The sequence below is a fragment of the Nematostella vectensis genome, chromosome 8 (genome assembly GCF_932526225.1).
Source record: "Nematostella vectensis chromosome 8, jaNemVect1.1, whole genome shotgun sequence".
Classification (NCBI taxonomy): domain Eukaryota; kingdom Metazoa; phylum Cnidaria; class Anthozoa; order Actiniaria; family Edwardsiidae; genus Nematostella; species Nematostella vectensis.
This window is the reverse complement of record NC_064041.1, coordinates 9,006,613-9,024,959: the sequence shown is the minus strand read 5'-3', so window position 1 is coordinate 9,024,959 and position 18,347 is coordinate 9,006,613. Positions and strand designations below refer to the sequence as shown.

Below are 18,347 nucleotides of genomic sequence, written 5' to 3'. Positions count from 1 at the left end.
GGAGTTCTAGGATAAGGTAGGGTAGTGTTCGGGTAGACTGCTAGGGTAAGGTAGGGTAGTGTTCGGGTAGAGTTCTAGGGTAAGGTAGGGTAGTGTTCAGGTAGAGTGCTAGGGTAAGGTAAGGTAGTGTTCGGGTAGAGTTCTAGGGTAAGGTAGGGTAGTGTTCGAGTAGAGTGCTAGGGTAAGGTAGTGTTCGGGTAGAGTTTTAGTGTGAGGTAGGGTAGTGTTCGGGTAGACTGCTAGTGTGAGGTAGGGTAGTGTGAGGGTAGACTGCTAGGGTAAGGTAGGGTAGTGTTCCGGTAGATTGCTAGGGTAAGGTAGGGTAGTGTTCGGGTAGAGTGCTAGGGTAAGGTAGGGTAGTGTTCGGGTAGACTGCTAGGGTAGTGTTCGGGTAGAGTTCTAGGGTAAGGTAGAGTAGTGTTCGGGTAGAGTTCTAGGGTAAGGTTGGGTAGTGTTCGGGTAGAGTTCTAGGGTAAGGTAGGGTGATGTTCGGGTGGAGTTTTAGGGTAAGGTAGGGTAGTGTTCGGGTAGACTGCTAGGGTAAGGTAGAGTAGTGTTCGGGTAGAGTTCTAGGGTAAGGTAGGGTAGTGTTCAGGTAGAGTGCTAGGGTAAGGTAGGGTAGTGTTCGGGTAGAGTTCTAGGGTAAGGTAGGGTAGTGTTCGAGTAGAGTGCTAGGGTAAGGTAGTGTTCGGGTAGAGTTGTAGTGTGAGGTAGGGTAGTGTTCGGGTAGACTGCTAGGGTAAGCAATAATTTCGTAAAACTTAACACTTCATAGCATTTCCGCCAAAACATCCCCGTTTGAGCCTCTCGTTGGTGTAAATCCACAGGCCTCCCAATTTCGTGTTTCTAACCGCGAAAAGAACTTATTGCATTTGGCTATGTTTAATTGGCGCGATGTTCCAGCTGTTTCAGTCTTTGACTGAAAAGTCTTTTAGGATTTGAATGACGGTTGCCAGGAGGCTAAGGTATCTGTTTAATATCGTCGGCAAGAAACCGAAAAATATCGATTTTCATCGGGGTAAGACCCCTATAGTCCTCCTTGAGGCAAGCCACTCGTTAGCCTGCGTAGCAAGCGTTTCTGTGGAGTTTCAGCAAGAATAGAGAAGAGCGAGGAATATGGTTCGCTCGAAACTCCAAAGAGCGCTTGTCACGCAGGCTAGTGACTCGACAAAATAGGCTCGAAGCATTAAAAAAGGTATTACCATATTTAAATTATATGAAGGGGTTTTACAAGACAATTGAAATAAAAAAAAAACGCAAAAAATGTAATATAAGAAAGACATGGGCGATAACTATATACATTCCAGTAACAAAAACATAAAATGGAAATACGGCGCTTTAAATTCCATGACTATTTGCAGGAAGAAATGTGTGTTATAGGCCCAAGAAGACAAATACTTAAAAATAAAAATACTTATAAGTAAAAATCAACCGTTAAAAATCATTGTCTTTCAAAGCAACGAACGGGTTCGTTTGAGAAAGACTAAACCAGCGGAACAAAATACGAAATAATCAGATCATTAAAAAATAATAAGAAGAAAAGCTACAACGAAATTGATAATAAATCAACGAAAAAGGTACCCTTTGTAAAAGATATTTCGCGAAAAAAAAAACGAAAAGAAAAATAAATGAAACTCATTTCTCACCTTATTGAAGACCATTCGAAGAAATCAAGAGATTGAAATAGCAGCAAAAGCACGCTACGATATACTAGCTAAGTGAATCAATATCGTTTTGTAGAAACTTCTAATGATTCTCATTTACAGTCTGCTAGTGTAAAATGAGCAATTTATGAGACAGAATAGATAGTCATCAATTTTTACCTTATCTGTAAATCCCACGAAAAGCTTTTATTAAGGAGATAGATGGCCTAACTATGGGGAGCAATGTCATACAAGTCTTACAGTAACGACTGAACATAAAACAACGAAATTTGCTAAGAACGTAAATAAAACCGCTTAAAATACACGTTACAGATATGGAGGGATGCCTGTTTTTGAGTGTCTTTGTTGCGAGTTTCTTGTTTTTAGAATCCAGTAATGGATATTTTCAGGTATGAATGATACATATTATAACAAGGGCAGATTCATCTCTTATTTATCTATTCATTACGAATTCCCCGCCTAGATTAGCGTTGAACCAACGCGGGAAGCATTTTTTTTTTTTTATTCTTGTATTATATTTGAAAAATATGATAAAAAAATGATTGAAATAAACAAGTAAAATTAAAATAACAATATGATATTTAAGTAATTTAAAAAAAAAATGATAACAAATACCATATGCTCGAAGTATAAATTTAGCAATTATCCAGTAGAGAAAACCGCCTTCTTGCGGCAGGGGCGGATAAGGGGAGGTGGATTGGGTGGATATCAACCCCCCTTTTTGAGCCAAAAAAAATTCACTTTGTTTGAAGAAACTACGGAGAAGGTACTGTTCATGTTCCATCGCATGCTTGACTTTGCAGACGCGACAAATTCAATTTAGAGTAAAGTATTGTAAGATCTATGTGACGTACCAAGAACCACTGGATCGGTTACAGGCCGCCTATCCGGCCATTATCTACCCCCTATTTTGAAATCCTGGGTCCGACCCTGTGTGGTGCAGTCCCCCTGTTCCACTCCCTTGCCCATCCCTGGGCAAAGCTTCTAGAATATGGCAGTTACACCGACGCAATCGCCTCGGGGTGTTTTTAAGCTTTTTTGAGCTTAATAACACCCCCCCCCCCCCCCTCGTTTGCGCGGCCTTTGACGACAACCGACTCTCGTCAGTCCTTACCAATTCACAAAAAATGCAAATGACCACGCAAACTTCAAAACTCAGGGTATATTTATTACCTATCTATTTACAAAATAACAAACGGATTTTATATACATTCGTATGACCATAAAATTGACAATTATAATTATCATAATAATCGTCTTAATCGCCACCATCGTCGTCAATATAATTATAGTCTACATACGGTAGGCTCTAAGGAGAATAAATTCAAGCGCTTCGAGACGTCTTTATAATCACCATCGCTGCGGTCGTTTTTATTGCCATCTTTATTATTATAAGAACTATCACCAGCCACCACCACCACCAGAACCATCACCATCGTCACCAGCACCAACACTACCAGAACTATCAGTATATCATCATCATCATAACCACGATCATCACCACCCTCAACCACCATCTTCATCACAATCATATCAACACCACCATAATCAACACCCTCTACCATCAATATTATAACCACCATCATCACCTTCTCCATTATTATCATCATAACAATCATCATCATCTCCACCGTTAAAATCATCATCACCTCAACCATTATCATTATCATCATCACCTCCACCATTATCATCATCATCCCCCAACCATTATCATCAGCATCATCACCTCCACCATTATCATCATCATCATCTCCACCGTTAAAATCATCATCACCTGCACCATTATCATTATCACCATCACCTCCACCATTATCATCAGCATCCCCCAACCATTATCATCAGCATCATCACCTCCACCATTATCATCATCATCATCATCATCATCATCATCATCATCATCATCATCATCATCATCATCATCATCATCATCATCATCATCATCATCATCATCATCATCATCATCATCACTTCCACCATTATTATCATCATCATCACCTCCAACATCATAATCATCAAATATTGCCATTATCGTCATCATTTTCATCTCCATTATCCCCGTCCTCGTCACCGAATATCTCGTACGCGTCAACATCGTCATCACCCTCCAGCATCTCGAAGAAGCTTTTCACCTCGGTGTTACCTCCCCACAATTCTCCCTGCCCTTCCCCCCACGGATTACTCTCTGTTCCCTCCCAGGGGCTAGCCTGGCCCGTGTCCTTCCCCCACGGGCTGGCCTGGTCCTCGGCCATTGAACTCGAATCGTCGTCGGTGGATTGTGCGGCAATCTGGACTGTCTTCTCGACGAGTATGTCTCGGATTTTATCTAGCGTGCCCGGAAGACACCAGCCCTCACGCTCTAAACACTCGGTCTCCTGTGAAGATGGAGTTGATATATTAAAGAAAATCTCATTAAAGCCGCATTGTCACCAGTTTACTTCCGGTCGCGAAAAATATTTCAAAATATTGGAAGCAGTGTGTCTATTGGAAGTTGTTTTGAGGATGTGATTGGTAATTTAGAGCGGATGGCCTGTTAAATATCTCGAATTCTAATAGATTCTTTTGTCTTTTAACGGTTGAGGTTTCCGTCGGACCTCCAGAATTAAACTGGTGACAATGCGGCTTTAAGTCATAAGGTAAGGTAGGTTCTATGGCTGCCATGGCAACTTACCTGTCCATCATTGGCGGAGACTAGAGCTTGTATCTCAGACACGTGAAGGTCGCAAAGCTGGTAGAACATCTGTTTCTGTGTCGGCAGCTTGTTGGCAGAGAAGACGTATGGGACATCTGAAGGAAGGTCCTGGGAAGCAGACGACGCTGGGCCTATCTCACTCTGTGAACATATCGCTCTGGTTAAACGTAGTCCGAGCTAAGTCTGTGACTTTCATACTGGTCTCAAATGCGAACTTTTTCCTTAGAGGCATCTCCATCTTTCCTTCTCCCCTTAACATCCCTCTGCTCCCAGTTTCCATTCTCCTCTTTGCATTTGACTAGTACTTGGTCTTACCTCCTGATGATAAACCCTGTACTAGAACACACGTGAGGCTGCTTAACCTTTCAAAGAGCTCTATGAAATATTGTATTCCTTATTTACCGTCATTTATTATACATTTAGGTGCATGCTTTTTAACTTTTGTTGTTTTTATTATATTTTAACTCACTTCTTTCTCCACCAGCATGTCCACCTTACCCCTTATCAGCCTTTTCGTTTTCCGGTCTATACCTCCCCTACCTAATAACTCCTTCTTAATCTTCCCATTCACCGTATACGCCATGGTAAGAACAACTGCATCACTATCCTGTACACTCCTTACAGTCAAACTCCACTCACTGTAGCATTATCCCCACAATTTCCCGCCCTCACCCCTGCCACCTACCTCTACCCGTATCACAACCATTATCCCCCTTTTATGTCCCCCTATCCCCAAGTGCCATGGCACGAATACCCGCTTTTAACCAAAAACTTGGGTAAAGAAAGCATGGGGCCTAGAGTATTAACTATGAGTTCAAACCACTAACAAAACCAGTCAGAACGCTAGCGACTTGGCTGATGGCGTTCCTAAACTAAATTGATTTTCTTTGTCTCTATTTCCTCAAGCCAGTGCCGTAGCAGGCCTCGAAATATTGGAGGGGCACAATACAGAAACATTGAGAAAATATTGGGGGCACAGCCACGCTCCTACTGGTCATTTCCTTATAACTTTGGAAAATATGGGGGTGCCCCACCCCCTTCTACAACCCCGCAAGATGTAATGATTTGAATCAGACGGCGTACCGAGAGAAATACAAAGGCTGGCCAAAGGCATCCAAGAGGACAGCCTCCCATCCACGCATTACTCTATGTTCGGGCCTCAAAAACAAAACCATACTATTGTCTTTAGGCGGAAAAATGAGCGACCACCATCTGCGAGAAACGCAATACCTCTTCCACCAGCCCATATCGATCTTCAAAAAGGTGTCTTATTTTACTACCGTAATGATTCGAATAAGCGCCCTCCTTTAATGAGCGCCCCCCTTCGACCTCGAATTGTGGAATAAGCGCCCCGTCCCCAATTAGCGCCCCCATTCGACCTCGAATTGTGGAATAAGCGCCCCGTCCCCAATTAGCGCCCCCCTTCGACCTCGAATTGTGGAATAAGCGCCCCGTCCCCAATTAGCGCCCCCCTTCGACCTCGAATTGTGGAATAAGCGCCCCGTCCCCAATTAGCGCCCCCTTTCGACCTCGAATTGTGGAATAAGCGCCCCGTCCCCAATTAGCGCCCCCTTTCGACCTCGAATTGTGGAATAAGCGCTCCCTCCCCACAAAAAAACATCCCAACAAAAGAACCACTTGAATGGTGTAAATCTTTATTTTATTTAGCTCGCATTGAAATCTTCACATTACAATGATATTGTCAACGATTTAGAAACATTGAAATTTCCTCGATGAAAGTACTGTCGTTTCAGTTAATCGCAAATAAAGTTTTGTTCTTAATTGATTCAGAATCTGGTATATTCCGTCTAAATGTAATAAACGCCCCCCCTCCCCACCCCTCCAAAGACCTGAGAAATTAAATACCCGGGCGATTATTCGAATCATCACGGTGCACCATGTTTCATTGAAAAGCTATTTTATTTCAAAGTTGCCGTATGCAAATTTTAACTACGTACTGTTGCTTTGGGACGACAAAAACTTCTTATTGAAAAAAAAAACTGTTAAGCACTCGTCATATACTACTTTATACATTTTAAAACATTGACCGTCACCTTAGTAAAGTAACATAAGGCAATTCGTAGTAGGGATATCTAGGGTGTGGTTAGTCGTGAAAAGGTAGGGGGGGGGGATAATGTTTATAATCGTACCTTGTGTTGAGGTTGTCGTAGCGGCTTCCTCTTGCTTTGCAGTTTAAGAAATGGGTTTCTTTTCCATGGAATGGGTAGATCCCGACCCTCTTTTCGGGCACCAATGCGATAATCAAGAACTTGATATCTAGAAGGGGATGGGAGGGGGGATGATAAGAAAATCAAGTCAATCAAGGGATGAAGACTAGGTCTGTTGGAGATTGAAAAATAATACAACTCCAGGCGCGAACACAGGGGGTGCACAGGGTTCACACGCACCCCCCTTGGCGGCCAAATAGTGGGTAATTTCTTATTAAGGAATCTTCAAATATAATGATACCTATGACTGCGCATCCCCCCCCCCTGACCCAACTCTTTTTGTTTGTACTGAGAAGGAAAAGGGGGAAAACAGGTCTGTCTTACAAGAGGGAGAAAAAGGGGTCTGTCTTACAAGAGGGAGAAAAAGGGGTCTGTCTTACAAGAGAGAGAAAAAGGGGTCTGTCTTACAAGAGAGGGAAAGGGATCTGCCTTACAAGAGGGGGAAAAAGGGGTCTGTCTTACAAGAGGGGGGAAGGGGTCTGTCTTACAATAGGGAAAGGGGTCTGTCTTACAAGAGAGGGAAAGGGGTCTGCCTTTCAAGAGGGTATTCCTTATAATAAAGGGGTAGAGGGGTCTCCAGGTACAAACATTATCAGACAACCAAAGCAAATGGGAAGGTTAAGGACAAAACAGAGTATAGCTTAAAGCTGACACTCACATCTTTGCGCTTGGGTCTTTGGCCGGGTTGTAGCCGAACTTGACCCACAAGGTCCTCCAAGGTCCATTAATGTAGTAGTATGCGACACAAGCCAGAAGCTGCTTTGTCCAATGCTGGGTCACCTTGAAGCTCGACAAGTGATGGGCAAGGGCAGTACGGGACCAGATGGGCCGATTATTAAACAAGCGCTTGATCTCCTCTAGCTTGTTGTCAGGAATTGCAGAGAGTGATTCCAAAGCCTGAAGAAATAGTCACACAGTTGTTGAGAATTTTAGTTATGACATAAGTTTACATGCTTGTAGTAAAACCTACTTAGTCATGACAGACTCTTTTTTATGATAATCCACATAATAAAGAAGGTTCTTTATAGGAATTTAGAAATTAGTGAATTAGGTTTACTACATTATGCGATGTACAGTATAGTAATAACCTGTATCTTTGTACTTAGGAAAATAAAAAAAAAGTAAAACAACATAATCTGTTTCATTCATTATAATAGAAAGAAGCATTCAATAAACCTGAGTTGTCCCTAAGAACTTTTGAGGTTACCACATTTATCAGTTTTACCAACCTACTGCATATTCAACCTAAATTTTAGGGTTTTTTGAGATGATATAATATAAGCTGCTGAATTATAAGATTACAATTATTGTTATTGTTTTGTAAATGTTATTGTTATTATTATTATTATTATTATTATTATTATTATTACTATTATTAAAACCTTTTTTACAAGAAGTTATACCATACATTCACACCAGAGCTACTGTACCTTTGGGTGAGGGGATACTGGTACACTGGGGTGCTCAAAAGTAACTGCCATGGCATATGTATTTCTGTTCCTACCCTGTGCCATCTTCGAGCTACATTTACAAAACACAATAATCAATAACAGCACACAGTTAGGTATAAAAATATGCCAGCCATCATCCACTATGCATTTCCACTTCCACCATTAATGATTTCAAGTCAACACATCACCAACGAATTTGCCACCACTGTTGGCTGAGTTGCCGTCAGTGGTTAGTCAACCATTGGTGGTAGTGAGTTGGCATGTCTCTTTATAGTATCAAATAATCAATCGTTTTTAATAACCAATTGCAGTCGTAACTGAATTACAGGTTGTCAGCAACAAATAGCAACTACTAATAATAACAACACAATATTCATTGATACTTTAATAAATTTGTTAAACCTATTGGTTCTGCACAGGGAGGCATGGCACGACTGTGAACCCGATCTAAGCTTGTAATTGTGACCTGTCACTATCGGCTTCTTGAAGATCCCAGACAGAAGACCTCTGGCTTTACAGCTATGAACAAAGTTCTGGCATGCCACCTCTCTTCGAGAGCACTGGTTCGAGATTCGTACGGAGTAGGGCATCCTCGTAGGCAACACCAGGGAGGATAATGCGCATGGCCTTCCTCTGTGCAGACTCAAGCAGGTCACTGAGGTAATTTGGCAGCGCAGCCCATGCTGAGGAGGCGTACTCAAGAGTGGTGCGTAAACTGTGATTAGGTCTTTGGGGGCAAGACCACTCTTCTTCAGCACCCGAAGGTAGATATGATTCATTGCTTTCTTGAATATGGTTTCACAATGTAAATTCCATGACAGATCATCCGAGATGGAAACACCTAATAGCTTATAGTTTGAAACCCGCTCTATAACATAACTGCCAATTGAGAGGGGGCTTAAAACCGTTGACTGATTATGCATTTTTTTACATTATTTTGGGTGAGGTTGCATGTTTTGTTGTGTTGCGTAGTGACTGATGCCGAAGATGACAATTGGCAGGTAGCTTGGGGAATTGCGGGGTATGAATTCAATAACTGTAGCGTCGTCCACGTATTTAAGCCTGGTGCTCCACTCATCAGCAAGTCTATTAATGAGTACCGCTAACAAAAGGGGCGCCAGTTATCTGGGTTGACCATTTATCTTCAATTTGTTGGTGATCAACTAGAAATGCGCTAACCCAGCGTGTGGTACATTATTGCACAACTAGTAATTCAAGTTCTTGTCGTATAAAATACGACAAAAGCTTTTTGCTTAGTTTGCCTTTAGTCCCACCTTAAAGATACTGTTAGTTTTATTGGTTATTTGTTAGGTGTAATAACACATCTGCAATGGAACTTCTAGCCCACCACCATAATGGAAATTGCCACCAACTGATGATTATTTGAGAGAAATAGTTTTAATTTATACTCTCACTCGTATACAGACCCTTAGACAGGTCCTGTGGTGCCATGATTTTGCCGCAGAAAATGTTGCAATAGTTTAGTCATCACTGTATTCTTCAAGGCTCTCCTTGAAGCTATCGACTAGCAATCAGATAAAAGGAAAAAGGTGCAAGCGTGCAACTTATAACAAAAAATGTTGTAATAAATGAAGCAGTTCAAGATCCTTGGTAATCAGCGAAGGAGAAAAAGAGTTTTTTTAATACAAAAAAATCAGCATAGTGTGTGTCCCCCAGTCCCCACACCCCCAGCCTCCCCACAGCCCCCCCAGCCAACATCACTTGTACTGACCCCTCCTGCTCATCTGTGGTAGCTTGGCTCGATGCCGGCTGCCAGCCCGCCAAGATGTTAGGCTTGAAATTGTAAGGTACTGGTTTTTCTATGCGTGAGAATACTGGTGGAAGTACAAGGAGTGGTTGCTCTTCATTGAGTATTTCTATCCCTCGCACTTGGTCCAAAGGATCTTTCATTTCATGTGACACATACTGGAAATCTACCAAATTATCAAACCTGAAAGAAATAGTGTGGAAAACCTCAAAAATTAATTTTTGTTGACAGTATTAAAATGACTTTTGATGTTTCCAAGACAGGCTTCAGAAGTGTTCCTGGACCATTTGCGATAAGAGGCCCGCCACCTATTTGTTGCTAATCTATTTAAAATATAGGCCGCATTTTTGTATATTTTCATTTACATTTAAAAGCAAAGGATCCTGGAAAACGTTGTATGATTGTATAAGTTTTGGTGTTTTGTGCATTTTAAAATAAAGAGTCAAAATTTAATAATAATTTCATGTACTCAGGTAAAACCATGAGGATCAAGTTTAGGATGGCCTCTTTTCAACACCACTACCTGGTGTTGAAAGACTATGGTCTGTTAAGTAGCAGGGGGTGGGGCACTGGGGTACATGCACTCCATTATTTTTTAAAGTTTATAAGGAAATGACCAGTAGGGACGTGGCTATGCCCCACGTCATTTCTTAATGTTTTTGTTTTGTGCCCGCACACTCATATTTTGAGGGCTGTCACAGCTGTAGTATTTTAAAAAAAAACAGATTTCTCCTGAAACATTGGCTTCTTTCACAGTTTTGTGTTAAAACTTTTCACAAAGGATAAAGCATGTTTTTAAATGTTACTGTAAAAGCAAATATAAGATTAATAATAATTTAAAAAAACACCGTACTTACTTAAATGTTGTATCTACTACACCAAGGACCTCTTGTTTATACTCATAACCTTTGTTGTCCTTACTCTGTCGCCGTTTAACACTTAAAAGAAGATTAGGGGTCGCATGCCGGTCGCCATAGAGACACTTGGAATTTATATCGGCAGGACGGAAATTCACTTTTATTCTTTGATGGGGATCCAAGACAGCCCTTGCAACCTCAAAAAAAAGGAAAGGCAAAATAATTATAAACATTAGAAAAACGTTCTTTAACACATTGTTATTTTTTGCTTTAATACTGCCTTATCTCACAAACACTTGCATCTTTTATTTCACGTACCAGGGTATCAGTATCCATTTAAAGCTTCTCATACAGGTATTTACCAACAGATGCATATATAACTTAAGAAATTTTACAGCGAAAGAGTAATCGCAGAATAAAGTCTGGGTTAAACTTAACTTTGGCAAACATTTTATCTTACCTCCGCCTCTCCTCCTAGTGCTTGTAGCATTTTATCGGTGTTCCGTACAACTCCAGGGAACTCTACACCAATAATCCGTGATGTGTTGTACACCACTCGACAATTAGCTTCGACACTATCACTCAAATCTGCCGCCATTTTTTCCTCCTCGCCGTCCGCCATTTTGGAAATCGGCAAACCGCTGACCTACCATAGGGTGACCAATACCATACATTTGCGCGGACGGATGTCTATGTCGTCACCGTAAGAAGCACAGGTAACCCAGGCTGGTGTGCATTTTGGTCTGGTGTGTATAATATCGTGTTGGCATATTATTTTCTTTTAATTATTACTCTGTTAGTGCCCAACATGTCATTTCTTTACGTGATTTGGAAAGTTAGTTAGATAGGGAAACGCACGATATTTTAAAAAGGTTAAAATCAAACTGACTGTTCTTGATATTTATATTTTGAATAAGACCGCTGGCCACCTGTTGAACGTTCCTGTTAGGGGGTAATGTCGCTTTTTTTTCTTTGGTAACACTGGTGCGTGATAGTTACCGCAAAACAAGAAATATGTTGCACTAGGTAATTTTTCCACAAAAATGGGATACATATCAAGCTATTTTTATTCCAATATTGTCACATAACACGTTGATATATTTATAAGGGCACTTTATATAAGTGTACAAGTCTGATTGAGAATGCAGAGTACAGGATGTTTTGATTTATAAATTTAAAGATTTGTCAAAACATCGTCTTGAGAAGTCATGCGGATAAACATGTGTAAAGTTTTAAATGATCCAAACTGAACTAGGCTGATAACAAAAATAATGAAGAGGCATATAATAGTTTGTGCTCGCAATTTTATTCTGCATAGAACATTTTTAGCGCACTTAACGGGAAAACCACAGTTTGATAAAAAATGGATGACTTGTGTAACCACGACGCGACGCCGCGCAAGTGATACACCGGCAAAAGGCAACTGCGTCTTTCAAATAGGCCCTACAAGCAAACTTTATACAATTCTTCTAATACGCGGTAATCCGTCTCCCTCTTCAAGGCGAGAGCGCTCTCCGCTCCAAATGGCAAGCATTCTTGATAGTCTAAGACAGGAGGCGGAGTGCTCGCTCTGCCACAAAACTCCAAGTGAGCCAAAGATCCTCAAGTGCTTCCACACATTCTGTAACGAATGTTTAACTGAGAAGAGCGCAGAGTTTAAGGGAGATGGAGAGACCTTTAGCTGTCCTTCGTGCAAGACCAGAATCGATTTGCCACAGCGTTCTGATTTTGGGTCACTGGAATGCAGTGGCTTTCATTCAAGGATACTTGAAGTTTTGTCTCTGGCGAGTGCAAGCGATGATAACCAGGCTGCAAAATGCCCTTGCAAGCGGGGAAATCCAGCCGTGGCTCACTGCTTTGAGTGCGCAAGGCATCTCTGTGATGTGTGCTCTGAGGCACACGACTCCTTCACGGATGGACACAGGACCGCTAATCTTAAAGAACTTACATCAGAAGACTACAAACTTTTCTTGAACCGCGAGACGCCATGTGAGAAGGCTTCACATATGGAGGAGTTTGTGAAGTTTTATTGTAATACTTGTGGCGAGTGTGCGTGCCAGTTGTGCATTCTGGAAGAGCACCAAGGTCTTCATGACATCATAAACATCGAACTTCGTGCGCAAATGCAGAGGAATGTGTTACAAAGTTTGTTACAAAAACTCAAGGTGAAAGAGGCAGAGCAACTTAAAAATATGAGGTAAAAAGGCTTATAAAACCACTGGTGAATATCATGGGTAACAGAGGCATTAATTGCCATTCATCCCAGACAGGGGTAGTCAAAAGGGAAGTAGGGAGGGGGGCCGCATTTATACAAGCGCCGTTGTCAAAAGCTATACGCCAGCGTGAAGGGTATGTCAGTATAGAGTTTGCGCGCTTTGATCATAGTCAAATCTCGTGATCGCATCTATAAATAATCACTTATTTTTTGCCTAAAGAAATATGCATTCTGTGTCCCAAGGTAAGCTGTCTTTGAAGAAAAATGCATGCGCAGAAATTATATAATGTGAAAAGTCGTTAGCTAGGAATGAAAAATACGAAGACTGGGGATAGATTGCTGATCATGTATTGTTTCGTTGATGCTGTTACAAAAATGAGAACTTTCACGAAATGTTATCTCGCCTCTACTAGATACCTAGAAGAGATGTCTTGCACCATGAAGACATCCGCCGAGGATACAAAAATCAAAGTTCGCCAAGCGGCCGAGAGACTAATAGAGTTCATCGAGCAGAGCAACAGAGAGCTGGTTTGTCAGCTTGACAGAGAGGTATCGATGGTGGGCACAAAACGCGATGAGCAGGAGTCACTCCTCCATCAGACCAGAAGTGCTAGCGAGTACATCGCCAGACTTGTTGATTATGGCTCGGCGTACCTCATCATGAGTAATAATAAGACGGTACAGACACGGTGCGAGGAACTGATCACTTCAGATACTGGGTTTGCACAGGTGAGGGGCAACAGCATCTTGTCATAATAACCGCGTGTGCATAACTGTTATCGTCATCATCATAATCAACACCATCATCATCGTCATCGTCTTATTATCATCAAAATCATCATCATTGTTGTAATCATCATCCTATTATGATTATTGTCATCGTCATCATCATCATCATCATCATTATTATCGTCATCATCATCATGTTATCATCATTATTATCGTCATCATCAATATTACCACCATTATCACCTTTCGACTATAATACCATTACCATAATCAATATCACTCACAGTCAATGTTATTAAAGTATTTCATCATTATCTCGGTAACAATACGTTTAACAATAATCCTCATAATTGCTATACCTAGCTCTAGACCATCGTTATCATCATCAGCATTATGATTACAAAATCATTGTCATCAGCATCATATTTGTAATCACTATCACTATCAATACTATCATCGTAATCACTTATTGTCTTTATAAGCATTGCCAAACGCCAAGCATAAAATTTATAATAAAACAAAGTGACAGACTGGTATTATTTCTATATCGCTTCGTACAGGTCGAGCACAGAAAGAAATTCGTACCAAGTGATGCCGTCTCCGTGCTAAGAGAGCTAGGCCTAGGATCTTTACGCGAAACCAAACCATCAGACCCTACCAGAAGCTCCGTCACTACAGAAGGCTGCTCCGATACCATGTCAACCGTCAAGCTTACCGTCCATACAAAGACCGTAGACGGCGACCCAAACACCGACCCAGATGACGTCATAGAAATAACGGTAGAACCTAAAGATGACGTCATGGAGATAAAAACCACTGATAAAATTGGCGATAAATATCAAGCGATATTCACTCCAAAGGTTCCTGGTAAATATAAGACGGAAGTGAAAATCAATGGTCGACACATTAGTAACAGCCCGATGGAGATCTGCATCAAGCCACAGCGCATGCGTTATACAAGGGAGATGAAGACAAAGGGATCACGTGACCCGCTGGAGAAGCCTTGGGGTATAGCGGTGAATCGGAGCAACACGAAGCTTGCAGTGACAGACTGTCACTTTCACTATATCGTGATCTTCAACATGACTGGAAAGGTATTATTTGCTTTTTAACCATGCAGGAGGAGGGGGAGGAGGGTGTTACACGATCTGTGGTGAGGTCTTGATTTGGATGAAGTATTTAGGGGTTGGGAACTTTAACATGTATTTTGGGGGGCATGGAATGCGGGCATCGTTTTGGTGACAAGGTTCTATCCTTGTTATCTTTTGGGCATGGAATTTTGAGCTCTGTCAACCTTTTTCTTCCACCCCCTCCCTCTCTTAGGTTCTCAATCGCATTCACAACACAAGTAAAAAAAAAAACGCGTCCCTTTTAGGGGACGCCCTCCATATAACAGACCTCAATTAAGTAGATAAAATCCATATAACAGAACCCCACAAAGCGTATAAACTCCATATAACAGACCTCCATTAAGTAGGTAAAATCCATATAACAGAACCCCACAAAGCGTATAAACTCCATATAAGAGACCTCCACTTAGCGGACAACCTCTTATAGCGAACTTTATCAAAGTCTCTATTTCAAATATCCATTAAAACGAACATACCCCCCCGCCCACCCACCCCCCCCCCCCCCACACACACACACACACCCCGCGTACCCCGTTGACGAGAGTCATACCACTCACCTTGATTTCTTGGCAGGTCCTCATGTCTATCGGGAGCCAAGGACGTGGTGAGGGCCAACTGGGCAACCCCCACGGAGTAGCATTCCTGAACGATGACGTCATCGTGACGGCGGACGAGTACAACCACCGAATCCAGTTATTCGACACCAACACCGGACGGTGCCTGAAATCCTTTGGTCACCAAGGCAACGGGGATGGAGAGTTTAAGAATCCATTAGGTGTAGATGTAGATGATAATGGACGGATAATTATTAGCGATTATTTGAATAACAGGGTACAGGTGTTCACATCAGAGGGGGAGTACTTGTTCCAGTTTGATTTAGAGGTGCACGGAGAGGTTATGTATCCGGTCCATACTCGTTACCATGACAACGCCTTTTACGTGTCCGACTTCCGTAATCACGTGATACACGTTTTCGATGAGCAGGATGACGTGGTCACCCGGCGCGCTGTGATTGGTCGAGAGGGGAATAAGGAGGGCGAGTTTAGTTACCCGAGAGGCATTGCGTTTGACTCTGTTGGGAATTTGATAGTGTGTGACAGGAATAACCATCGTTTGCTCAAGTTCACGCGTGAGGGTCGGCTTATTGGACATACGACACAGTACTTAGGCCTACCGATATACGCGACCGTCTTACGCGATGGCAAGATTCTGGTGACGGATGACGAAAAAAAGCGAGTGTTGTTTGTAGAGCAATCGTAGTATCAGGCAAACGTCGGACAGGGGCGGGCAAAAGTTTTTAGTGTTTGGGGCTATAGAATATACTTTACTGTTCAGACAGCGTACTAGGTAGTGACGACGATAGGAAGCGGGTACTGTTTATAAAACAACCATTGGACCTGACAGAACGGAAAAACGTCGGCAGTAACGGGCAAAATCTTTTAGCGTCTAGGGCTAAAGAATATACGCTACTGTTCAGACAAGATAATAGTTACTGACGACGATAGAAAGCGAGTACTGTTTATAAAACAGCCATCGGACAGGAAAAGCAGGCTATTTAGGACCTTCGCTTATGGCTTTGCCGTTGCGTGATACTGGTAAAGGTTGATAAGCGGAAATAAGTGGGCAGGGCATGACCTGATGACCGGATGAGACCGGACCTGCAGTATCTAGGATTGCTGCCAAACGAACGAGCTATGCCCTTGACCGGGTCTTGAAAACCGGACGACCCACAGTTGTTCGGACATCTTCTCGATGTTATCAAAAGGCGCTTTGAGAAGGAATATTAGTGTAGGAGCCAGTTCCCTCTACGAAATAGTTATGCTTTCTAAAATCTAATGATATAAATTTCTTACGTTAAATATTTTCATTACTATAAAAAATGTTTAAAAACGTCCATAGTGTAATCGCCATTATATTAAATTATAGCGGCGTTGCCAGGATTTTAAAAGGAGGGGGCCTAAAAGGGACTTTCAAGGCCTTTTTTTCCTGTATTTTATTTAATGTCTCATACTTTACTGTATTTTTGTCTGCTGAAAGAGGGGTGGGACCGGGCCCCCTAGGCCACCCCCCTAATTACGCCCCTGAACTATATCTGATATAAAATAAGGCTTCTTTCCGCAGTATTTTGGATAACCGAAAACCAAAATTGTTCGGACATCTACTCGGTGTTTTCAAAAAAACTGCTTTGAGAAAGAATTCTAGTGAAGGAGCCAGTTCCCTCTACGAAATAGTTATGCTTGCTAAGATCTAATGATATAAATTTCTTACGTTAAATATTTACGATAAATTTGTACGATAAAAAAGTGTTTAAAAACGTTCATAGTGCATATGTAATCGCCATTATATTAAACTATATATGATATAAAAGAAGGCTTCTTTCCGCAGTGCTTTGGATAACCGATAACCACAAAATATTTATTTTTTTGTTTATTAACTTAACGGCAGTGTGACAGCTTACCTTACGCAATAAAGAACGTCAAAATACCGATTTTTCTTTCATTGCTCTTGTGTTCTAGCGTAATGTGTTGTACGCTCCTATTGATGGGCTCACTCATAGTACCTATATCACAGTTGAACGCTCCTACTGATGTGCTCACTCATAGTACCTATATCACAGTTGTATGCTCCTAGTTATGGGCTCACTCATGGTACCTATATCACAGTTGTACGCTTCTAGTGATGGGCTCACTCATGGTACCTATATCACAGTTGTACGCTTCTAGTGATGGGCTCACTAATAGTACCTATATCACAGTTGTACGCTCCTATTGATGGGCTCACTCATAGTACCTATATCACAGTTGTACGCTCCTATTGATGGGCTCACTCATAGTACCTATATCACAGTTGTACGCTCCTATTGATGGGCTCACTCATAGTACCTATATCACAGTTGTACGCTCCTACTGATGGGCTCACTCATAGTACCTATATCACAGTTGTACGCTCCTACTGATGGGCTCACTCATAGTACCTATATCACAGTTGTACGCTCCTAGTGATGGGCTCACTCATAGTACCTATATCACAGTTGTACGCTCCTAGTGATGGGCTCACTCATAGTACCTATATCACAGTTGTACGCTCCTACTGATGGGCTCACTCATAGCACCAACATCACAGTTGTACGCTCCTAGTGATGGGCTCACTTATAGTACCTGAAAGCTGTTTTAACTGTTTTCCTCGGAGTAAAAGCCATGTTTTTCAATTGTGCGTACAAATGTGGCGAAGCAAAGGTTTCTGTTCAGTTAAATTGTCTAAAGAGTGGCAGTAATAACCGGAGTACATTGATTCCAATAACTGATTCCGAATTGACATTTTCTGTTTGTGGAGTAAATTTGCCGCCTGGGTGCTGTTATTGTCTAGCCTTTATCTTATATACGGTTATACATAATTCAAATGATGACAATTTCGATTTATTGCTTAGACAAAAATCATAAATACTGGAGATATTTCCACTTTGTATATTAGAGTATATAGTATCCATCAAAACCACGATAGAGGTTAACATCTGTTTCAGGCGGCTTTGTGATACAAAAGGCTCTTTAGCAAAGTAAGTAAAAACCCCAAGTGGTAAAAAAAGGAAGTCATGTGCCCTAGTGCGTAGGATTGTTTG

At 41.6% G+C, this 18,347-nt stretch overlaps 2 protein-coding genes across 2 annotated transcripts; one reads left to right on the top strand and one right to left on the bottom strand.

Moving 5' to 3' along the window:
- Window positions 1-3,587: 3,587 nt before the first annotated feature.
- On the bottom strand, window positions 3,588-11,319 carry LOC5519372 (general transcription factor 3C polypeptide 5). The gene is made up of 8 exons (XM_032364206.2): window positions 11,118-11,319; window positions 10,658-10,854; window positions 9,765-9,983; window positions 8,012-8,102; window positions 7,240-7,478; window positions 6,504-6,630; window positions 4,333-4,494; window positions 3,588-4,036 (listed from the first exon to the last, which is right to left on the bottom strand). Exons 1-8 carry the CDS (start codon window positions 11,277-11,279, stop codon window positions 3,677-3,679), a joined length of 1,557 nt encoding a protein of 518 aa, XP_032220097.2. The 5' UTR covers window positions 11,280-11,319; the 3' UTR covers window positions 3,588-3,676.
- A 782-nt stretch (window positions 11,320-12,101) lies between these two features.
- Window positions 12,102-17,219, top strand: LOC5519339 (E3 ubiquitin-protein ligase TRIM71). The gene is made up of 4 exons (XM_001639229.3): window positions 12,102-12,854; window positions 13,286-13,601; window positions 14,162-14,695; window positions 15,305-17,219. The coding sequence occupies exons 1-4, from the start codon at window positions 12,181-12,183 to the stop codon at window positions 15,989-15,991; spliced, it is 2,211 nt and encodes a 736-aa protein (XP_001639279.2). The 5' UTR covers window positions 12,102-12,180; the 3' UTR covers window positions 15,992-17,219.
- The last annotated feature ends 1,128 nt before the right edge of the window (window positions 17,220-18,347 follow it).